At 46.8% G+C, this 23,872-nt stretch overlaps 3 protein-coding genes across 3 annotated transcripts; all 3 read right to left on the bottom strand.

Annotated features, from left to right (window-relative positions):
* Positions 1 to 1,449: 1,449 nt before the first annotated feature.
* On the bottom strand, positions 1,450 to 13,568 carry LOC136936591 (desmoglein-2.1-like). The gene is made up of 17 exons (XM_067230202.1): positions 13,413 to 13,568; positions 8,788 to 8,913; positions 7,976 to 8,131; positions 7,709 to 7,847; positions 6,967 to 7,136; positions 6,707 to 6,841; positions 6,403 to 6,588; positions 5,748 to 6,292; positions 5,502 to 5,644; positions 5,121 to 5,342; positions 4,746 to 4,988; positions 4,497 to 4,627; positions 4,004 to 4,348; positions 2,864 to 3,862; positions 2,135 to 2,527; positions 1,900 to 2,014; positions 1,450 to 1,625 (listed from the first exon to the last, which is right to left on the bottom strand). The coding sequence occupies exons 1-17, from the start codon at positions 13,467 to 13,469 to the stop codon at positions 1,450 to 1,452; spliced, it is 4,281 nt and encodes a 1,426-aa protein (XP_067086303.1). The 5' UTR covers positions 13,470 to 13,568.
* A 1,172-nt stretch (positions 13,569 to 14,740) lies between these two features.
* LOC136936590 (desmoglein-2.1-like) lies at positions 14,741 to 17,148 on the bottom strand. The gene is made up of 5 exons (XM_067230201.1): positions 17,074 to 17,148; positions 16,427 to 16,696; positions 15,538 to 15,897; positions 15,159 to 15,450; positions 14,741 to 14,775 (listed from the first exon to the last, which is right to left on the bottom strand). The coding sequence occupies exons 1-5, from the start codon at positions 17,146 to 17,148 to the stop codon at positions 14,741 to 14,743; spliced, it is 1,032 nt and encodes a 343-aa protein (XP_067086302.1).
* A 117-nt stretch (positions 17,149 to 17,265) lies between these two features.
* Positions 17,266 to 22,216, bottom strand: LOC136936589 (desmoglein-2.1-like). The gene is made up of 11 exons (XM_067230200.1): positions 22,169 to 22,216; positions 21,371 to 21,502; positions 21,079 to 21,237; positions 20,057 to 20,198; positions 19,604 to 19,773; positions 19,339 to 19,473; positions 18,980 to 19,165; positions 18,537 to 18,889; positions 18,244 to 18,386; positions 17,785 to 18,006; positions 17,266 to 17,537 (listed from the first exon to the last, which is right to left on the bottom strand). The coding sequence occupies exons 1-11, from the start codon at positions 22,214 to 22,216 to the stop codon at positions 17,266 to 17,268; spliced, it is 1,962 nt and encodes a 653-aa protein (XP_067086301.1).
* Positions 22,217 to 23,872: the final 1,656 nt, after the last annotated feature.

Genomic DNA, 23,872 nt, shown 5'->3' with positions numbered 1-23,872 from the left:
CAACCTCTGCATCTCCAAATTCATCCCGGGCCGGTGAGAGCTCACCTATTTGCAGGTGTTCAGCAGCCGGCACCAGCGTCCACTCAGCACTTGGTGTGGCAGAAATTTTGGCGTGTCCTGTGCTATCCAACTCCACCTTCTCAGCTTCTGAACTTGGTTCAACGCCTTCCACCAGACTGGAGTCTCCATCCACTGTTTGCCCATCAGTCCACACTCCCTGGGGCTCTGCCACTGCGACAATCTCTGTCTTGGGCATCGAAGAGGTCGATTCTGTCTCTACCTCCACTGTGGAAGTAACTTCTGCATTAAATACTTCACCCACAACAAGACCGTTCTCTGATTCTCCCCCTTCCTCAAAGGACTGGGATGATAAGGCCATGTCGGTGGGGGGCAAAATCACTGTCTCTGTCTCCTCTGAGATCTCAACATCCTGGATGATCTTTGTCTGGTCTTCCTCCTCCAGGAGACCCTCACTCTCTACAGAAGGAGATATTTCCACATCCTGGTCAGACCCGACCTCTTTTTCCGCCCCTTGAGCACTCTGTCCTTCAATATACTCTCCTGGTGCCTGATGTTGCAGCGATGACATCACTTCCTCTTTAGTGTATTCTTCTTCCGTATACTGCTCTTCTTCCTGGTCATCACCAATACTGTCTTCTGATGTCTGATGTTGCAGTGATGACATCACTTCCTCTTTAGTGTATTCTTCTTCCGTATACTGCTCTTCTTCCTGGTCATCACCAATACTGTCTTCTGATGTCTGATGTTGCAGTGATAACATCACTTCCTCTTTAGTATATTCTTCTTCTATATACTCCTCTTCGTCCTGGTCATCACCTATACTATTTCCTGATGTCTGATGATGCAGTGATGACATCACTTCCTCTTTAGTATATTCTTCTTCTATATACTCTTCTTTCTGGTCATCACCTATACTGTCTTCTGATATGTGATGTTGCAGTGATGACATCACTTCCTCTTTAGGATATTCTTCAGTATTCTCCTCTTCTTCCTGGTCATCACCTATACTGTCTTCTGATGTCTGATGTTGCAGTGATGAGATCACTTCCTCTTTAGTGTATTCTTCTTCCGTATACTGCTCTTCTTCGTGGTCATCACCAATACTGTCTTCTGATGTCTGATGTTGCAGTGATGACATCACTTCCTCTTTAGTGTATTCTTCTTCCGTATACTGCTCTTCTTCCTGGTCATCACCAATACTGTCTTCTGATGTCTGATGTTGCAGTGATGAGATCACTTCCTCTTTAGTATATTCTTCTTCTATATACTCTTCTTTCTGGTCATCACCAAAACTGTCTTCTGATGTTTGATGTTGCAGTGAGGATGTCACTTCCTCTTCTATACACTCCCCTACTTCCTGATCATCACCAATACTATTTACAGACTCATTTTGATGTGATATTGTGCCTTGTTCAAGATTTTCTTCCTCTACCCCACCATCTGTAATGTTTTCAGCTGAGGGTTTTTCATGCAGATCTGACTGTGAAAGTTCCTTTTCTGAACGTGTTTCTTCTTGGTTTTCCAGTGAGTTGTCCACTGTGAGGTGATCTGAATCTGCATCTGATCCCACTTCTTCAAATTCAGACAGAACTTCTTCCAGGTCACTGGTAACAGTTGGGATGACAGGGACTCCCATTGTAAGGTGATCTAGATGTACCTCTGACCCCATTTCCTCAGGACATTCCTCTTCTAGGTTTTCTTCAACATCACCAACAGTCGGCTCATCCTGGGAAAATCCTGACATCACTTCCTCTTCTTGAGACAGCATTCTTGATTCTTCCTCGTCCGACTGATCTTCCGCAACTAGATCGATTATGTCAGATCCTGACAGAGAACACTCATGTGTGGACCTCTGGGCCAACATTGAAGCATCTTCACCTGGCCCCTCATCAGAAAGATCAACGTCCTCCTGGGCCTCGGTCCCCTGGCTTTCAGCCTCCTCCACGGACTCCTCCACAGGAGATCTGATCTCCAACGCCGTCTCCTCCGCAGTCTGTTCATGGAGATCCTCAGATACCTCAATCGGGGAAATACTTTCATCTGCAAAGCCTAAGTTAGCGGCTTCTTCTGCTCGTTCCTCTCCCAGTGAGTCAGGCTGTTCGCTCTGCCGTACCGAGGCCTCGGTTGCTAACACCAAGGGCTCCTCCTCGGGACCCTCATCCAGTGTAATCTCAGTCGTCAGCGGGGAAGCCTCCAATGCGTCCTCCTCCTTAGTACGGTCTTCCAGAGTTGGATCTTCAGGAACAGGCACGGCTGGTGTCTCGCTTTCTGAGAACTCTTCTTCGGCGTCTTCGCTTTCCGACACGTCTTCAGGTGTCTCTCCATCCTCCTCGGACAGCGACGGTTTTCCCCGCTCGTTGTTTGTAGACGCGGCAGTTTCAAAAGGGAAGCGGCTCTCGGATATAGTGTTGGTCTGTGTTGTTAAGACCTCAGGAGGTGTAGTGTGTCTTGGTGCTATCACTTCTGGCCCCTCGTGACCAGTCATGCCCCCTCTCAGTAAGGGCCCCTGCTGGGCACAGACTGGGACACCCTGAAAACCTGTTGTCATCTGACCCACACTAACCTGACTGATCCCAGCTTGCACAACGCCTGCTGGTAAAACTTGCCTCACTGATGTCTGTCCTGCTAGAAATTGCCCCTCCCCAAACTGCATCCCCCTGACTTGCCCCATCCCCGGTTGCCCTAACATAACTTGCCCTATCCCTGGTTGCCCTAACATAACTTGCCCCATCCCTGCTTGCCTTAACATAACTTGCCCCACCCCTGGTTGCCCTAACATAACTTGCCCCACTCTAGGCTGTCCAACACCAACCGGCACCACCCTAACCAACCCCATCCCTACTTGCCCCACCCCCCCCGTTAAGGTGTGTCCTGGCAGAATGCCACGCACACCACCCTGGGCTGCTGGGCCTAAAACCCCCTGAGGGGGAACAGCCTCCTGGACCAGGACTGCACCTCTGGGCAGAGTGCCCTGAGGAACACCTGGGTTTGAGCCTTGTGCTTCGGTTCTGACCTGCCTCTCCACTATCATATATTTACCATCTGAGGTGCGGCCTACTGTGGCCCAGCCACCTGTGGGCACAGAGCCCTGGACCCAGCCTGGGCTCCCTGGAGCCATCATCACTGGGCTAGTGGTGATAGTGGGCCTGGTAGGGCTTACAGGGCTGGTCGTACTTATGCCAGAGGTTGAGGTCTCTGATATGACCCTATTGCCTTGGATAACCAGGCCTGGAGAGGATCCTTGAGATCCGTTGACCACTATCATACCCTGCAGGTTAGCAGCGGGCCTCTCTGCCACCAGCACAGTGTTGTGGACCTGTGGCTCCACTACGTAGTGCATAGGCTGCATAATGGGGGTGGTGGTGTAGTACATAGGCTGCTGCACCAAGATGGTCTGACCAGCAGGGGGAGACAGAGGAACATGCTGCTGCACCAGGATGGTCTGACCAACAGGGGGAGACAAGGGTGCCTTGGTGACATGACTGGTTGCAGCTGATTGGCTAATGTTGACACTGCTGGTGGATGATTGGTGGATGTTAGCCATGCTTGTTGAGGATTGGTTGATGTTGACGGTACTCTTAGCGATGTTGCTCTCCTTTTGGATGGTTTGTTTGGACTCAACAACGCTTTCTACTTTAGGGGGTTGAGAGGGTTTGGGAGGGGAGCAGATCTCAGCCAGGGTCCTGAACTTTGGCCCCAGGTCGCTGAGGAACTGGAGGTCGTTGTCAGATTCCAGGAGGCTGCAGCAGCCCACTGAGCCCACAGGAGAACCCTGGCCCTCGTAGTCATACACCAACAGACTGTCCTTCGTAGGAGGGTTCTGAGCAGCACACGTCAGCTTCTGCAAAACACAACAAAAGAACCCTTTTTACTCACTTTTATTATGCATCTCCATGCTCTTTATTTAATGTTCCATCAGACTTAAGTTTGTAAAAGACATAAACAGCATTGTAGTAGCAGGTGATTGGAGAACGTGCAGTACCTGGAGATAGTAGTCCTCTAGGAAAGCATCAGGCAGGGCTATGCCTTCAAACATATCCTGTGTGTTGGCTTGCCTGGCACGGGAGGAATGTGTGTATCTGCCAAACGTGGAACCGCGGGAGGTCCCCAGATTGTAGGCCTCCCTTTGGTGCCCGTAGCCTGTGTCCATCTCTGTCTGACTCACGCTGAACTCTCGACCCAGCATGTGACTGTACTCACTGTACATCCCGCTGTTCCGGTAGCTGTTGGCCACTCTGGAGGACTTTGTGGCGATATTCCCTGCTCCCAGAGTCGCAACGTTCGCTTGGTCAGTCACGACCATAGGAACACTGAACAGGGGAACCTCCTACAAAGATACAAACAGACAATGTTATTACCAGCAAGAAATTAGTAATGTATTATCAAAGATTCTTTGCTTCTTGGGGCGTGTATTTTTTTTAACATTTGAGTTAAAAAATGATAGTTCCAGGATGTTGGTATTCTAAAGTAGTCACCCTATCCTCTCCCTTGCCCTCTGTGTGGTAGGAGATGAGGTGTTCCTTGGCATCAAATGGAAGGTCGGTGAACTGGTCAGCAAAGCTGGCAGGGTCCCCACAATGACAGAACACCACCAGGAGAGGCAGCACTGTCAACACAGCCAAGGAGGCAAAGAAGCCAGATATTCAGAACAAACAGCACGTAACCATGAACGTATGGAAATGTCTAGAACTATGTGTGAATGTGTTGCAGAGAGCTCCACCCACGTAGCAGTAAGAGGGCCGCGGAAAGAAGGAGGCCGATTGCTGGGGCAGAGAGTTGGGAGGAGTGGGTCTGGGCGTATCCCATGAGCCTTGAGCGACACTCCCCACCTTCTGCACAGGTACACACCTCCACCCTAAACACCTCCTTCTCTGGGCAGGCTAGGCCTTGCTCGTCTGCCACCTCAACGACCACATCATACACACCCGGCCACAAGGCCTCATGGGAATGCAGGGCAGCTGTAGTTTCTGTGGAAATTGAGGGGAGGAGAGGAGTGAGAGAAATGAGAGAAAGAGAGAGAGGCATTTTTGTCATCCCACAGTCCGGACTTCCATGTTACATCTTTTTGAATCCTACGATATTCTCCCCTCTTCTCTCACCATTGAATGGCTTCACCTCCCATTTCCCTCGCGTCCCCTCTGTAACCACGGTGAAGTTGAACGGAGCCCCGTTCGGTTTGACATCTTCATCAAAGGCAGTGACGTACACTGTGCGCTCATCAGAGCATACACTCTCATAGCTGGTGGTCAGGATGGGGCAATGGTCGTTAGAGTCCAGAACTTGGATAGCTATGGTGCCTGTCGCTGTCTTTGCAGGCATGTCTGCACGTGGGAAAAAGGAAGAACTGTTGGAACATTCACTGCAGACAAATGTTAAATTGTGCATCTTTAAGAATAATAAATGACTCCAGCTTTTACACGCTGAACTGATTGTGACTTCAACACGTTTATGCTCAAGCCCTTCATGACAAACAAACCTACCCTTGGTCAAACAGAGTATCTTGGCATAGTATGTCCCATTCACCAGAAACTTGGACTCTCGATCTGGCATCTTGTTGAGTTTGATCTCAGCTGTCTTCTCATCAATGGTCAACCAGTTGTCTGGATCATAGGCCTTGGCATAGCTGCAGAGTGGATTGTATTAGGTCAGTACTAGGCCGCATGCCATCAGTCCATGGTGAGGCTAATTCGATTTCAAAATAATTAGGTTGATGTATTTTCACTGACCTGACATCCTCTGCAGGTTCTCCAGTATCTCCATCCACAGCAGGATAGGTGGTGATCACCCCATCTTTTGGGAACTCTGCTGGGTCTTCAGACACAGGCACAGGCTTGGTGGTTGGCCGGAATCCTGGGCCTTCAGGCATGTTGTTCACGGCAATCTTAATCGAGTAGCTCTTTTTCTCTGTTTTCTCAGACCCAGCACCCGCCCCTGTCCCAGCACCCGCCCCAGCCCCTGTCCCAGCCCCTGCCCCTGTCACAGCCCCTGCCCCTGTCACAGCCCCGCCTCCTGGCCCAGCCCCTGCTCCTGCCCCAGCTCCTGCCCCAGCCCCTGCCCCAGCTCCACCTCCAGCCCCTGCCCCAGCTCCACCTCCACCTCCACCTCCACCTCCAGTCCCAGCCCCACCTCCACCTCCAGCCCCTGCCCCAGCTCCTCCTTCTCCCACTGCCACGTCCACATCCATCTCAACAGCACTCCCCACAACGAAAGGGGCTACATTTTCTATGACCAGTCCCAGCTCAAGCTTCTGGACTTCCTCAAAATCCACTGCCTGGTGTGTTGGACAGTATAAGGAAGGAAGGAGGGAGGGGAAAAAATATATTTTAGATAATGAACCAAACATTGAAATCCAAACACAACGAAAGGTTTTCCAATACATACCTTGACGAGCTTCAAAATTCCCTCATTGGTCTTCTTGTCTGTCTCAATGGTAAAGAGGCCGTTTTCATTTCCTTTCACAATGTGAAAGACGGCCTCCCAGTTATCTGTATGTTCCACATCTTTGTCCAAAGCTTTGATCCTCATCACAACCACATCAGCCACATTCTCATCAACACTGCCTGCATACTGAAAAAGAACCAGAACAACAATCAGCCATGGACGAAGATGCAACAGATGCTAATGTCCAGATAGATTTCATGGGATCTGATCAGGGTTCAAAGGAATTGGTGTTGGTGGTTGTTACATCGGACTTCTCCAGAGTCGGGACGTTGTCATTGATGTCCAGGACTTTGATCTCCACCGTCCCTGTCCCTGTCAGTCCTCCCTGGCCCCCTCCCATATCCGTCCCTTTCACCACCAGCTTGTAGAGATCATCCGTCTGCATGGATAGGACGACACGCATGTTTACAGCTCTAATGGACACAAGCAGCGGAACACTTGGAGCTTTCGATTCATCTTCGACAGCTCTTAGAGGCTCAGCAAAACCTCCAGGCCTCAGCTAACCTCTCGGTCCAATGTGGCTTGGTTGGCGTAGAGCTTCCCTGTCTTTTCGTCGATTTTGAACATGGATGCCGAGCCCTTTGGCTCCTGACTGATGATTTGGTAGGCAATCTGGGAGTTAATGTTTCCTTCTTCGTCATCATCCTTGGCGGTGATCTTCATGACAAAGGTACCTGGTTTTTCCCAGCAAGTGGGGAAGCGTGGGAGTGGATTAGCACAGAACATGGCAACAAACTCCATCTTAAGATTGTACGGAATGTCTAATGGATACTGTGTGTTGTAACAGAGTACATTACATTACATTTATGCATTTAGCAAACACTTTTATCCAAAGCGACTTCCAAGAGAGAGATTTACAAAAGTGCATAGGTCACTGATCATAACAACGAGATAGCCCCAAACATTGCGAGCAGCCAAAACATGAAGCATACATTGTGAAAAACCAAATAAGTGCCAAAGGGAAGAACCATAAGAGCATGCAGTTAAACAAGTTACAATTAAACAACATGAAACTCAAAAAGTGCAAGAGTGTACCTGTAGAAAAACAATCAACAGTAAAATATTTCACAGCGAGTACAAGAATTTAAATCCGTTACAACTAACCAACAAGAGCAACAAGTCTCTCAATAAGAGTCATTGTGATTCTGGAGGAAACTAGCATCAGGTCCAGCAAATCATTCCTAAGTACCATTGTACTCCCGGAACAAGTCTTAAACCTTTGAGTAGATGATGGTCAGTTAAATACCTTCTTTACTGGACTCTGTGACTTCCCCAGATTGGAACTCAAAATACGGGCTGTTGTCATTCTCATCAAGGACGGAAATCGTAAGTGGAATGTTGGCCTCTGCCAAGGTCCCATTTTTGTACCTTGCAACACCAAACAACTGTGTGGTAGGGTTAGAGATGGCGGGGACAGAAAGAGGTGGAGAGGCAAACCACATGAATATTTACAGGACAGCCTGTGACTCTTTACAGAACAGTTTACCACATTTGTCTGACAAGGTGGACTCACTTCGTACTCTTCTCGCTCCTCGCGGTCCAGGATGCCTTTAATGCATACAAACCCGTTCTCAGGGTTGACAACAAAGAGGTTAAAGGGAGGCTTGTCAGCGCCAGGCCCGTTCAGTGAGTACTCCACCTTCTCCTCTTCTTCCTTGTCAGAGCGAATCTGAACAAAGGATACACACCAGTAGCCGTCAGGTTACACGGCACGCTGTGTTCTTGCACTGTGCATCTACTGTATACTGTTGTGATTTGAAAACCATTCATTGCATCCTGAGTATGAGAGCATTTTGTTAAAACGTGACATACACCTTCGGGTCATTGTGACCCTTCAGTCATTGTGACCCACCCTCCTGTTGCAACAACTTTACCCAATACAAAAACAAAGTGAAGCATTTTCTTTTAACCGTCGCATTGTCTCAGACCTCCCACAGCGCGAAGGTTAAAAGAAAATGCTTCACTTTGTTTTTGTATTGGGTAAAGTTGGCTCAACACGACAATGGGTCATTTGAACCTGAGGGCAGCTCAAGGGTTAAATTATGTTATGTAATAGTCTACATAATGTACAATTTGATTCCATTTGCCAGTTTTCTTACAAAAAATTATTTGAATTATGAAGTGCAGGACTGGCTCAGACTGCATTTTGCGTCTCTACTTCCCATACGTCAAACAAATCACCTGAGATCATGCAAAACCTGTTCCTGATTCTCAAAGGGGAAAACAAAATGGATGTCAAGTTTCAGGTTGGCGTCAGGTGTCAGAAATGAATGATTGCCAAACTATTCCATACCAGAACTTCCTGAACTATTGTTTTTGATTTACCTTAGCAATAAACGGTTTGTGGGTATAGTCATGATTCTCTTTCAGTTTTGCAGGTGGAAGAATCCACTCTCGTTTTTGTCGTCTGGAATTGTGTCGTTTCCCTGCTTTTGCCGTGCAATTGAGAGCCTGAAAAGAAAGTACATTGAAAGAAAATTTTATCTAATCACACACACATACTGTTCAGTACACGCACGGACACACACCTTAACATATACACCAACAAACGGAGTCAGTTCATGAGGGTCATTGCTGTAACAGCATAATTGCGTTCGACCCACCTTTTAAAAGTCATGTCAAATTTGCCTAAAAAGCCTAAACAAGGCATACCCAAAGTAAATTGTAAGCTGTTCTTGAACAATTTGGAGGACATGCATTGTGGTGGCACGACTCTGCAACATCGCGTGGACATCAGGGACAGTGCCTCTGGACTGGCAGACCGGGGTGGTGGTTCCCCTCTTTAAAAAGGGGGACCGGAGGGTGTGCTCCAACTTTAGGGGGATCACACTCCTCAGCCTCCCTGGGAAAGTCTATTCAGGGGTGCTGGAGAGGAGGGTCCGTCGGATTGTCGAACCTTGGATTCAGGAGGAGCAGTGTGGTTTTCGTCCTGGCAGTGGAACTGTGGACCAGCTCTATACCCTTGGCAGGGTTCTGGAGGGTGCATGGGAGTTTGCCCAACCAGTCTACACATGTTTTGTGGATTTGGAAAAGGCGTTCGACCGTGTCCCTTGGGGGCTCATGTGGGAGGTGCTCCGGGAGTACGGGGTACCGGACTCCCTGATCGGGGCTGTTCGGTCCCTGTACGACCGGTGCCAGAGTTTGGTCCGCATTGCCGGTAGTAAGTCGAACTTGTTCCCGGTGAGGGTTGGACTCCGCCAGGGCTGCCCTTTGTCACCGATTCTGTTCATAACCTATATGGACAGAATTTTTAGGCGTAGCCAGGGCGTTGAGGGGGTCTGGTTTGGGGACCTCAGGATCGGGTCCCTGTTTTTTGCGGATGATGTGGTCCTGTTGGCTTCATCGGGCCGTGACCTCCAGCTCTCACTGGAGCGGTTCGCAACCGAATGCGAAGCGTCTGGGATGGGAATCAGCACCTCCAAATCTGAGGCCATGGTTATCGACCAGAAAAAGGTGGAGTGCAATCTCCGGGTCGGGGAGGAGATCTTGTCCCAAGCGGAGGAGTTCAAGTATCTCGGGGTCTTGTTCACGAGTGAGGGAAGGATGGAGCGCGAGATCGACAGGCGGATCGGTGCGGCGTCCGCAGTGATGCGGGCTCTGCATCGGTCCGTTGTGGTGAAAAAGGAGCTGAGTCGAAAGGCGAAGCTCTCTATTTACCAGTCGATCTACGTTCCTACCCTCACCTATGGTCACGAACTGTGGGTAGTGACCGAAAGAACGAGATCGCGAATACAAGCGGCCGAAATGAGTTTTCTCCGCAGGGTGTCCGGGCTCTCCCTTAGAGATAGGCTGAGAAGCTCGGTCATCCGGGAGGGGCTCAGAGTAGAACCGCTGCTCCTCCGCGTCAAGAGGGGCCAGTTGAGGTGGCTCGGGCATCTGATAAGGATGCCTCCTGGACGCCTCCCTGGTGAGGTGTTCTGGGCACGTCCCACTGGGAAGAGGCCCCGGGGAAGACCCAGGACATGCTGGAGGGACTATGTCTCTCGGCTGGCCTGGTGGAAGTGGCCGGGGAGAGGAAAGTCTGGGCCTCCCTGCTTAGGTTGCTGCCCCCGCGACCCGACCCCCGGACAAGCGGAAGATGATGGATGGATGGCATTGTGGTGGTCTCTTTTAAAAGGTGACACTGAAGTTATTTCCCCTGTTGTCAGAATCCCTGTAAGTGCTACTGGTGTTGAGTAATAGAAGCTTGAACACAAGGAAATAAAACGTTTTTATTTCCGTCTGAATGTTGTTTGGCATACAGATGCCTGCAGGTGCTTTTAGGTGGGAGGTATTACCTGGAAGACACAATGGCACCACAGCATGAAGCCTTACCTAATCCAAGTCAAAAGTAGAATATAAAACCACAATACATTTGACATGTTTTTCTAGGGTACATCCAGGCGTTTTCTAAAAGTGCCCTTTGGAGACTTCAAAAGGTCCCTTGGTAAACCATGGTCAAATACTTTTCATAATTGTTGTCTCTAATGAAAGGTGGTACTTTGAGCTATTATATTAAATTATATGATGCCAAATACCCCAGTAGGGCACAACTCACGGATTTGGGGAGCCACCTGGTTGGCTTTAGAAGACTATGGACAGCTCCTATTGGGTCGAATGAGGTTTCAATCGAAAGGTCAAAGTGCAATGGCCATTGTAACACCAATATATCAGGAATATGGGTGTAAATAAGGGACCCGAAGTTATGAACTAGTGTACATGAGTGACTGGACTCTTCCGTCCAGCATGATTCAACAAGAGTTCATGGCTATTTATGGATGTCATAAACAAAATACTTGTTTGGACAGTTTGTACATTTGGGAATGCAACCAGACCATTTTTGTTGGGATGTTTTGCATAACTGGACAACTGTGATCTTTTTTAGGTCAGTAGCCTCTGTTTGGGTTAGGGTTTCACTTTGTTGACACGTTCGTGGTCGGACAAAGACGTTGATTGTACTTGTTGTTGTGAAATGGGCAACATCAATCTAATCATAACAATTGTAGCTTTTCCACAGCGGGGGAGCCGCTAAGAGGTGCCACTCATTCTCATCATTTCCATGACACAACAGAGCTATTGAAATAACTTGGATTCTGTTGGATTGGGATGTTTAATCCAGATAAAGTCGAGGACCAAGTTACATGGAGAGCACTTAATCATTGATACTACAGTTGCCAAGTCAATGATTCACAATGATGTCACAACCACCCTTGACTCTCTCTCTCTCTCTCTCTCTCTCTCTCTCTCTCTCTCTCTCAGATATATTACACGGTTCAAATTTTACAAGTGCAAAACACATACAGTACACAAACAATAAAATGCATGTGTGCCGTCTTTGACACAAGAAATGTTAAACAGTCGTGCTGTAACAAGCAACATAGACAAAACTGAGTTCCACAGTCAGGTCCAGTAATTTTTTTTTTAAATGAAGCGAAGCCAATGACATGTACAGCCCGGCACATACACACCGAGTGCACACACACAGAGGGAGGGAGGGGGAGAGGGAGTGGGAGAGGGAGAGAGAGATTAAAGCTGACAGAGAAACACAACGTTGTGCAAAGTGATAGAGCGGCCAGAAGACACACACACACATTACATGATCTCTCACACTTACATGTTAGATGGCTCAGTCATTCCACATAAATATTACGTATGAAGTCACAGCCTATTGACTGGATGGTTGCAGACCTTTTTCTGGCTAGGAAGGTTTCTTGGTTGTACATTTCCCTGCTAACACTTTACATACGTTAAGTAAACGTATCTGTAATACATTTACATTTAGTCATTTAGCAGATGCTCTTATCCAGAGCGACTTACAGTAAGTACAGGGACATTCTCCCTGAAGCAAGTAGGGTGAAGTGCCTTGCCCAAGGACACAACGTCATTTGGCACGGCTGGGAATCGAACTGGCAACCTTCAGATTACTAGCCCGACTCCCTCACCGCTCAGCCACCTGACTCCCCTATAGCATAAATACTATCAGAAAGTACAGTGTTGTTGAAATGTAGTGACTGACTTGTAGTTAACTGGTCTGGAAATGCAGTATGATAATGGTCTATTCAACCTGTGGGATCAGTGTCATCATATAGCTTGCTTTGCTCATTTACTGCCCCTAGCAAAGAAAACGTCCTTTCTTCAACAATCATTCAAAACTGATTTCAACATTTGATGATGTGAATCAAATGTGTGCCTGGGTGCTTTTGCTCATGATGTTATGCAAGCTCTGCCTTTGCGGTACTTGTAGTAAGACAGAACAGATGTGACTGATTGCTGGCACATTTACACTTTGGACGTTGTCTTGGAATTTGCACATAAATCATACTGTTGCTGACGGGTGTGTTTTTGGATCAAAATTAGGCCAAAAATATATGACTGCAAAAAAAAATCACTTTATAATGTTTTCTTTTTGCAGAGGCCTATATCCAAAGCAAGTTACAGGGGGGGATTTCAACCTACAACTGTTTGATCTGCAGTCAAATGCTCTACCCCTGAACTGGACCCATATACATACGTGTTTGTGCATGTTCACACATCCATAGCATGTTCAGTTTTGTGTAATCCCACACTACACCCAGGACACTTTGTCCCCTTGTGGATACATGCTCATTTAGTAATAGTATTCAGGCCCGGAGTGGCCATCGGGAGAATCGGGAGAATTCCCGGTCTGCCCGCTCTGCCGCTCATAAATTGTGCCAGCAGATCGCCTGCTTTGTCTTTGTTTTTTCACACAAAAAGAAGTCATGCTCTTATCCAGAGCGACTTACAGTAAGCACAGGGACATTCTCCCTGAGGCAAGTAGGGTGAAGTGCCTTGCTCAAGGACACAACGTAATTTGGCACGGTCGGAATTGAACTGGCAACCTTCTGATTAATAGCCCGACTCCCTCACCACTCAGCCATCTGACCCCCCATGCCACATGCTGGTCAGATGTGTCGTAGAACAACTACAAAAAAAATGGAGGTGGTACTCACCAGTGCCAGCATTAGCAGAAGCAGCAAGCAAACTCTCAGAAGGCAGATCCTAACCATGGCTGCACATAAACTGGACCATAGATGTGGATGATCAGGCAGGAGTTACGCAGTTACGCTCTGTTACGCAGACTATACTGTGGGAGACCTTGGAAGAAATGTGAAGGGGAGGGGGGGGTCGTTTACATTGTTGACAAAGAGGTGCCTTAAATATGTTCTCCCCGGACACACCCATGTCAAGAATAGTTTACATCACAACCTCACCCTTCTCCACCCACCTATTCTCCCTCCCTGAACTCCCCCCCCCCTCTACTCCACCACCAAGACAAGCCCACACACTTTCCTCAAGTCTGAGTACAAATATTGACTTCCCTCCCTCCTCCCCCTCTCCCTCTGAGTTGCCTTTTTGCACCCCTCCTCCAGTGAATGCTTTTGAAAGGTGTGTTTCTGACTGTGGCGACAGCTGATTGATGGAGCCGGGCTGGGGCTGGGGCCTCGGGCAGTGTACTCTAACCGACTGTGAGACAGTGAATTTGACTGCTTTGCTTCAGTGCCTTTGCCTTGAACTACCTGTTTTCTGTTGCAGCCATAAAGCTACACAGGGTGGGGCTAAATGTATGTAGTGGAGACAGGCTTGCAGTATGCCAACGCATGTGTTTGTTTTTGTAACAGGGACGGCTATTCCAATAGCAATAGCGTAAAAACTGTTTTTTTGTTCTGTGCTGATCCACTTGAGAAAATATGGATGATATAATGTGACAGTTTGAACATGACATGTAACGAATGGTACTATTTGTAAAAATATATTTTTTAATACAAATTAAAGCACAAACCAAGAAACCTTTCCACGGTATACCCTCAGACTAAGGTTGACAACAAATATATATATAGTCTTGACAGTTTAACATTTAAGGTTACATTTTCATTTATAAAGTCACTAGAGGCATTATCTATTCCATCACATGATGACCCACTTTCCGAAACTACACTTTCCCATGTTGCCAAAGCAACTTTTCAGATATGAATAATGTCTATGATATCTCAACCCTGAGTTTTCCTTTCTGGTTCTCCTTTAGAACGTGGTTAGAATGTTCTGCCCACCACTCCTCTATCTCTCAACCCACTGCACACCCCCTTGCCCAGAAAGATTCGGTGGCACTGGACCAACTGTTGATAATGGGCCAAGACTTACTGGACTAAGTGCTCCTGCCCTTAAACAACCTGAACTTAGAGAAACTGGATTCTTAACCATAAAATGAACTCCAATATAATCACCATTATGTTCTGATTGAAACACCTGCTCCAGCACCAATGGGTCAGAACCCATGTCGTCATGCGGAAAGTGCCTGGATGCCAGAATGATTTTCTGAAGACCCTGGAGAGCTCCCACAGGGTTTTGAAGATGACCGAAGCCAGCTCCACCCTCGACCAAAATGGTCTGACCTCCCCCTCCTCCCATCCCTCCTCCTACTCCTCCTCCCATTCCTTGTGGGAGAACCACACTTTCCATCTTGGCCAAGGTGGCTTGTCCACCATTACAAGATACTGGGTTTGGACCCACACCCTGGCTCTCGCCCACTATGACCACCCTCTCACCCCTTTTCAGGGAGGAGTGGGGGAGAGAGAGCATGCCGGTGTGTCCAGCGCTTATAGTGCGTTCTACGTGTCCAGTAAGTGCATCCGTAGATGGCCCATTGACTACTATCAAACCCTGTGAGTTCCCTCGCTCCAGCCGAGCTTGCCCCCCACCTCCACTCCTCTCCACCAGCACCATCCCCTGGCCCTGGGCGGGTCCTGGCGGAGGCCCGTTGACCACTATCATGCCCTGCAGGTTAGCAGCGGGCCTCTCAGCTAGCAGCACAGTGTTGTGGACCTGTGGCTCCACTACGTAGTGCATAGGCTGCAGCATGGGAGTGGGGGTGTAGTACATAGGCTGCTGCACCAGGATGGTCTGACCAGCAGGGGGAGACAGAGGAACATGCTGCTGCACCAGGATGGTCTGACCAGCAGGGGGAGACAGAGGAACAGGCTGACGGATCAACTCAGTGACATAACTGGTGGGGGCTGATTTGGAAACGATGACATGGTTGATATCAACGCTCCTGGTGGATGACTGGTTGATGTTGACGTTGCTGGTGGATGACTGGTTGAGGTTGCTGGTGGATGCCTGGGAGGTGTGTAAGTTGCTGGAGGATGACTGGCCGGATGGATGGATGCTGACACGACTGCGAGGGATGGTGGTCTTTGGTAGTCTTTCGACGTCAGTATCTCCTGGGTCAACAACGCCTTCAACAACAGGTTTGGGAAGGGAGCAGACCTCAGCCAGGGTCCTGAACTTTGGCCCCAGGTCGCTGAGAAACTGGAGGTCGTTGTCAGATTCCAGGAGGCTGCAGCAGCCCACTGAGCCCACAGGAGAACCCTGGCCCTCGTAGTCGTACAGCAACAGACTGTCTTTCTGGGAGTAGTTCTGTGCTGCACAGCTTGCTTTCTGCATGGGAGAATGAAACACTGAAATTCAGAAAATACACACAAAGCAGAAAATACACATATGCCGTGTAGAGCCCGACCGATAAATTACTTTTAAGACTGATATCGATACGAATATTTGGTGATTTAAAAATCCGATATTCCGATATATCGGCCTATATATATTTTTTTTTTCCAGAAACGCGTAACAAAACATTTCCCTAACATTAGTTACTTGTAGTTATTCATGAGTCCTCACAAAAATAATATGATAATGCAGTTTAAAAATAAACGTGTTTGTTTTATTGTCACAACAGAACAGAGGAACATCAAAATATATTAAAGTTCTGAAAAAAATCATTTATCGGCCATTATAAATGCCGACACCAATAGTTTGGAAAATGCCTAATATCGGCCGATAATATCGGCCTGCCGATAAATTGGTTGGGCTCTAATGCCGTATGCAAAAAAACAAAGACAACATGCACTGTGGATACAGAACATCTTGAGTGACATACAGTATATGTTGCATACCAGGTCTCGGCACTCACCTGTGAGTAGTAATTGTCCAAGATACGATCCGGAAGAGTGTTATCTAGGTACACGCTGTGCTCCGCCATGCCTTGGAAGTAGGTCATGTCCATGGAATCCACCTCCACCATTTCTGTCTGCTCATAGTCAAGGTACATGCCTCCGAAGGCACTCATGTTGGACACGGCAGCCATGTTGTGAACCGCCATGGTGGTGTTGGCCCCCTTCAGCCCCATGGCGATGGTCTGGGGGGCAGAGATCATCCATGGGGTGGACAGCAGAGGCACCTCCTGTGGTGGAGAGGGGCGTACCGTTGGGGACGAAAGTATGCACACCGTCAACTTTAAGGTACAATAGGTAGGAATGTTTCAGTTCAAAACGTCTTGTCCCCAATTAACCGTGGCACAGACCAAAATGGACGCAATTGTGTGGAATTGGATATACACAACCAATCAGAGCCATGGAATCAAAGACATGGAGATCCTCTGAAATGTCCTCGTATCAAACCCACCGCATACCAGATAAACAGTCAGACCCATCTGCCAGAGGAAATAATCCACGAGCTCACAGATTGGTCGAATCCCAGGCTATTTAGCATCTTCCAATATACCCAAACACAAAGCGTTCCATATTTCAACCATGGATGATGACTTTATTTCCTGTTTACCCTGTCTTCCCCCTGTCCCTCTATGTGGTAGGATATCAGGTGTTGTTTGGGCTCGAAGGGGAGCTCGACAAACATTGTTCCTCCGCCCCCACAGGGAAACGTCAGCATCAGAAGGCCCATCACTGAAATCACAACCCAGAAACAACCGTCAAATTCGGCTTCCGTGATCACCTCACAATGGAAATCCCATATCTAGTCATACTCACACAGCAGTATCAGAAACGCCAACACCAGGATACTGATCCCCGGCAGTCCGAACGACGACGACCCCTTTAAAGCCGCCATCTCTCCGGCTGCACCTTTGACCCCACAGGTCCTGTTGTTGGAGTAGGAGCAGGTGCACACTTGTAACAGGAGGTGCTGAGGTTCCGGGCAGGCCAGCCCCTGCTGGTCCTGTATGATGAGGGTGATGTCATACAGGCCGGGCCACAAGGGCTCCATGGCCCTGAGAGAGACACTGGTGTCTGGTGGGGGAGAGTTCAAGTCATTTCAAGTTTTAAGATTTTTGATGCATGTGTAGAAATGTAAGTAATGAGTTGCCTAGAGCCACAACTAAAGCTCTTTCGATGCTTTGCAAACAGTGTATAATGGCGCCACCTTATGGCAATGTTTCCAATTACTTTTTTAGAAGTTGCACCGATTCTTTCGCCATTCGCCGTGTTTCAAACCTCAACTCTCATTGAGGTTTACAGAGAGTACAGAGGTACTCACCTGATATCTCCTCCACCCTCCAAACCCCCATGCTCTCCTCAGACACCAGCGTGAATTTCAAAGGAGCTCCGTTGGGATTCGCGTCTTTATCTTCCGCCGTGACGTTGAACAGTTCCGTGCCGGAGCACAGGTATTCCTGCGTGCTGATTAGCACGGGGCAGTTGTCATTTGAGTCCTCCACGTGTATAGCGATGGTTCCTGTCGCTGTCTTTATGGGCATGTCTAAGAGAAGTACATGGGAAATCAGCCGAACGTGCAATGCAATCCTGCCACTGTAATTGCAAACAGAATTCGAATCCTGTCCTTGAATGTTTCGTATAAATGTCAAAGTTCTTTGTTTGAGATTGACAGTAATGATCCAGCAGGGCTTTTGGAGACTTTTTTTGTTGTTGAAAAAGTCAATTATGAAAATTACTACTATATCTCAATACTTTCATGATGTGATGCTGTAATGCCTACCTTTGGTCAAGCAGAGTATCTTAGCGTAGTATGTCCCATTGATCAGGTACGGCGACTCTCGATCCGGCTGCTTGTTGAGTGTGATCTCAGCTGTGTCCGGGTTGACCGACAGCCAGTTGTCGGGGTCAAAACCTTTAGCATATCTTTGTGGATCAAATGGAGAGCATTAGATGATGATTTTCAATATCTGTTCCATAAAACATGAAAAGTTCAATGTTTCCATATTTATTTAGAGTACATTCCTATAAATTCCATATAGATTTCATTACGGGATGAGCCAAGTGTGCACTCACTGGACATTGTCTGCCGTTTCTCCAGTGTCTCCGTCTAAGGCATTGTAAGTAGCGATCACTTTAGATACACTGTCTCCTGTGCTTTCTGATAAGGACAAAGGCTTGACTGCAGGCCTGAACACAGGGCCGTCAGGAAGGTTTTTCACAGCAATCTTCACAGGGTATCTTTTACCGCCTCCAATTACCGGCTTACTCCCTGATGCTCCACTGGAGACCGTTCCAGTGCCACTGCCAGTTCCACCCCAAGTTCCACCGCCAGTTCCACCTGCAACCCCGGCCCCGCCTATGAAAAGTGCCTTGTTTGTCACCACCAACACTAACTGTAAGTTAGGATGCAACTCAAAATCAACAGGCTGCAAGAGAGATGAAACAGGATCAGCATTGTCACGTTCACTTGCACCCCCCATAGCAGAAGTGACCCATCCAGTCAGATCGAATCATACCTTTTTAAGAGTGAGCACCCCCTCGTTGGTCCTGGGGTCGGTGTGAATGCCGAAGATTTGGTCTTCGTTTCCGGAGACGATTTCAAATTCAGCGAGCCAGTTGTCTGTTTTGTCCAGGTCTGAGTCCAGGGCCTGGAACCTCATGACCTCTACGTCTACTGTGTTCTCAGTAATGCTCCCAGAGTACTGCAGAGACCCAGCAGGGAGACATGTTACAGGTTCAGACGAGGCCACACTCAGATGTAGCTCAGGTCAAAAGATAGAGCCAGGCTAAACTCTGCTGCTACGCTACTGGAATGTCCTTGACACAGAAAACATCATGTGAAATGGGTTCAAATGCATGCATAGTCTATTTTCACCTCATCTTTCTCCAGAACTGGGAGGTTGTCGTTGATGTCCACAACTTGAATTTTCACTTGAGTTGTGCCTGTGTTGCCACTGGATGCTCCATCCATATCAGTTCCTTTGATGGTCAGAAGGTAAGAATCGTGTTTCTGTGAGAGAGAAAGATAAACAGCATTTTTGTAAAAAAAAAAAATATTTTAGAAGCTATCATATCATCAACTTAAAAACAAGCTTTGGGGTGCTTGTGGGTTTATTAAAACTATTCCAAGCTCTGCCTACCTCTCTGTCAATCGATGGATTCTTGACAGAGATTAATCCTGTGTTCCTGTCGATGCTGAAAAGCATGGCGCCATCAGTCGGCTCCTGCTTGGTGATGCTGTAGGAGATCTTGGAGTGGAGAGAGTTGGCCTCATCAGCGTCGGTGGCAGTTACCTTGGTAACCACTGTCCCTGTGGGGCAGAGAGGACAGTAAAGAAATGTCACAGCCTTTAGACACGGCCGTTGGTAGATGCGATGACAATCCCACACCAGGCAGTTGTTCGGTTCAATCACACTGGTGGAAATTGTGATAGGCTTTTCTATTTTGATCTTCCTTTAGGCTTATTCTAAGCTTGCTAGCTTGAAGACACAAAGATGTATCATCATAGTCACATATCATGCTAAGTCAGTCGTTAGTCCAGCATCATGTCACTTGTTAGCTTGACAGGAAGTAGCAGTTTGAGAGGACATTACCTGGAGGGCTGGACTCTATGACACTGGCCGGCGCCTGTATGTCAAATACAGGTGGGTTGTCGTTTTCATCCACCACCTCAATGTTCAAGTCAATTCTTTCCTCCGCCACTGTTTCATTTTGAAATTTGGCCACACCAGTCAGCTACAGACAGAAGAAGCACGCACCTTCATTACATGACAGGTATGAAGTTTGTGTGTTTGTGTGTGTAATAACCTGATCTTCATCAGTTATTTAGATTGTCATTACTTGTTGTATTTTCTTAAATTTGAAATATGTTGTTCTTTTGGAAATGTAACTTGATGTTAAGATTTACAGTTATATATATTGTTGAGTTCAGAGAATGACCCGGAAGAGAAGGGCGAGAGAAGGACTTTTGTTTGGTTGTCAAGGAGACAGGACCACGTTGTTAGTTGGCTAGGTGGACTGCGCGGCTGCTGTGTTGGAGCATCGGTGGCCTCTTCGGTGGCAGCTTTTCCGTGGACGGGAGTTGGCGAAACCGGACTGTCAACGGGCAAAAGGAGCGGGTATGTGTGTGTTTTTTTGCGGAGACATGGATTGACTGTACTTTGCACAGTCGGGGATGTAGGCCTACAGTTCATGCGTCTATTACGAGCTCCAACGTTAGCGCGCAACCAAAGCAAGCTTGCTAACACCAAACTCTAACCTAAGACAAATACAACCCCGGGGTGGTTTATTGTTTTTCATATTGTTGTTTGCTATACTACAAATGTATGGCAAGATAAGTTAATCATTATATGGTTGAACAAAGATTCAGTGTTTGTCCTTATTTAATCACTACGTATACTTCATTTAATGCATGTTCATTTCTTCTCTAGCTTTATATGTTTGTAACGCTAATCAAAGAAAATCACAGGTTACCCTAGACCGTTATTATATTGGAATGTTCCCCACTATTGTCCCGAGTTGAATTGATGTAAATATTGTATTATACAGAGCGTAATGCATATCACGAGCCTATAGTGGGAGGGTTACATGTGTGTTTGTGTGTGTTTGTGCTTACTGTGTATTTGGGTATCCGTTCTCGGTCTAGAATTCCTCTAATGCGGATCTGCCCGTCATTCTCTCCCACGATGAACAGATTGACAGGATCCTTGTTAGCTCCAGGGCCGAACAGGGTATAGAAGAGTCTCTCCCCGCTATCCTCCAGATCTGATCGAATCTAAACACAGTCACAGAAAGAGAATTGAGTGCTCTCAGACCCAGAGCTTTTTCCAGCAGTGCGCTTCTAAGAAATCATACCTCACTAGAAACTATAACAGAACAAGAAGAATGAGAAAAGAGAGCAGTCTTACTATGGCAACGTATTTCCTGTCGGTGTAGTCAAAGTTTTCCTTGAGCTTTTGTGGTGGGACGACCCATTCTCTCTTGTGGCGCTTCAAGTGCCTCTGCATGCAGGGCCCACCCAACGCCCAGTCACCACAGAGCTGCAAAGACAAGAGGTTGAATCACTCCCTTATATTGAACTAGTACATTAATTACGCTCAAGATTTAAATATTGAAATATTTGACCATTAATAATATAATTGAAAACACTACTTGTCAACTTCAGGCAATGTGGATAATAAATATAATTTTTTCTTGTTGATGGGGAGTCTCGTTGATATGTATCAACGAGATACATATCAACGAGATATGAACTATAATGAACGCATGATATGTGTTCATTATAGTTTCTCTCAAATGGACAGTGTATAGGGACTGATGTTTATGGTTATACAGGTTTCATTCACATCACACTTCATGCTTCAGGCCTGTACAGATCTTTATGACCAATTATACCTGTTAATGTCAAGTCTGTTATTAAGTCTGTGACATGACTTGTAAAGAATGAATGGTATTACCTGCACCTATGTCAGGTCAGTTAATCAACACTCTTTGCGGGCTGTTCCGCACTGCTAAGTAATTTAAAACATACTTCTTTTAAGTCTTTTAAATGACTTAAATGAATAACACAGCTGCATGGACCTAAATTTATTTAACCTTTATACATTCAGAAATAATGTCCCTGTACTTACTGTAAGTCGCTCTGGAAAAGAGCATATGCGAAATGACTAACTTTAAATGTATTAAAAAACCTGGAAAGTACTTACCAGAATGGCAGAGCACAGCAGCAAGGTGAAGGTTGGGGCTGTCTCCATGTCAGGGTTGTCTAACGAATAATCTGACCTAGAGCAGGATGCCTTGAAGCTGTCTGGCTGGAGGCTAGAGCTGATGGCTTGTCAGATGAGGTACGACTGCTTGTCGTCAGATTGTATTCACAGGTGAGCTTCTGCTGTCTGGAACCGGTGGGAGACGAGCTGCTAGTGAACCAAAGTACGAGGGGCTGGCGACAAGGCAGTGAGTCTAACGCGTCACACTGAGTGTCATCATTCCACATCCTGCTCTTGGTTGTCTGTCTCTGTAAGCCTCCCAAGCCTGTCTTTTTATCTGCTAGTCCCTGATGGGGGAGGGGGCTCTCTTGTGGTTTTCGATCCTCACACCACGTGTAGGTTAGGGCCGTTATTGTCATTGAATGAGTCCGAGTGAAGCAGACAACTATGAGATTTATGTAAGTTCATGGCATATTTTGGATGTTATTCTCACGAATGTTAAACGCATATTAAACATATCGTATCAAAGAATCGTATGCCACCCATCAAAAGACCGGTCCTGCTAATCACACGGTGATTAGCAGGACATGTTTTTATCGATACATTTCTTTTACACGTTTTGGAGAAAAAGCCTTATTTACTTGCCAACCTAGGTTTCAAGGGATATCAACCAAACCTATTAAGATAACTACAGCATTGAAGGTCTGCACTTTGAGTTTCAGTAAATTGTAAGAGTTGTAAAATGTAGTTTCTCTGTATCCTTGCATCCTAGCCTGATGATCTTCATTTCTATAAGTAAGCCAACAGTCAAACAATGTACTGTACACAGGATGTGGATAGGATAACAAATTGTCATGTTGAGCAGGCAAATGCATCGCAGTGGATTTAAGTTGAGACTAAAAAGTTGTCACAAGTAATGTTTATTTCAGAAACAAAGAAAAACATGTAATTCCTAATGTTGGCCAAAAATAGCGCATTAACGAGAAACCGAGGATTCCCCATTGAGAGCCATTTTTCAATCACATTAATCATTTAAAAAATACTCCCTCAAAATGATGTCAATGTCTGAACATTGACAACTGAGTCTGATTAAAAGGACAACTAATTGTATGCTTGTTACCATTAATTGAGGCATGAGGCAAAAATATACATTGTGGCCCACAGAACAACCAGAACAACAAAGTAATTTGACACAACTACAAACATGAACCCCAAAAACAATGGCAGTGAAGATATTAAGCAGTGAGAACCTAGATGATTAGCTTGAGAGACAGTATTGGCATATATGACCCAATCTACCGTCATACAGCAGGTCTGTTCAACTGTGAAGCTCACAAACAGCTTAGCGTCCAAACACTACAAACAGTGCTTTAGCTGATCCTGGATAGTCTTCAGTAGTGTCAAAGGAATTTTACAATGAAGTCAAAACCCCAGAAGGGAACAATAGGAGGAGCAGAATTGGCAAGTGGTGTTCATTACAATTTGCATATAACACACCACCTCTAATAACAGTGTGGTTTCTCTCCCAGCATACTACAGCCTTCCTGCTTACCCGGTTATCTTCGTGTCATTGTGACCTGAAGGCAGCTCAAGAGTTAAGATAGTTTAGAGTCCTCATAGGGGTGGATTAAGGCCACGTTTACACATAGCCGGGTATTTACAGAAACAAATAATTCTGCCCCTCCGTTTTCCAAAATAAAGTTG

The sequence above is a fragment of the Osmerus mordax genome, chromosome 27 (assembly GCF_038355195.1).
Source record: "Osmerus mordax isolate fOsmMor3 chromosome 27, fOsmMor3.pri, whole genome shotgun sequence".
Classification (NCBI taxonomy): domain Eukaryota; kingdom Metazoa; phylum Chordata; class Actinopteri; order Osmeriformes; family Osmeridae; genus Osmerus; species Osmerus mordax.
This window is presented reverse-complemented; position numbering and strand designations above follow the sequence as displayed.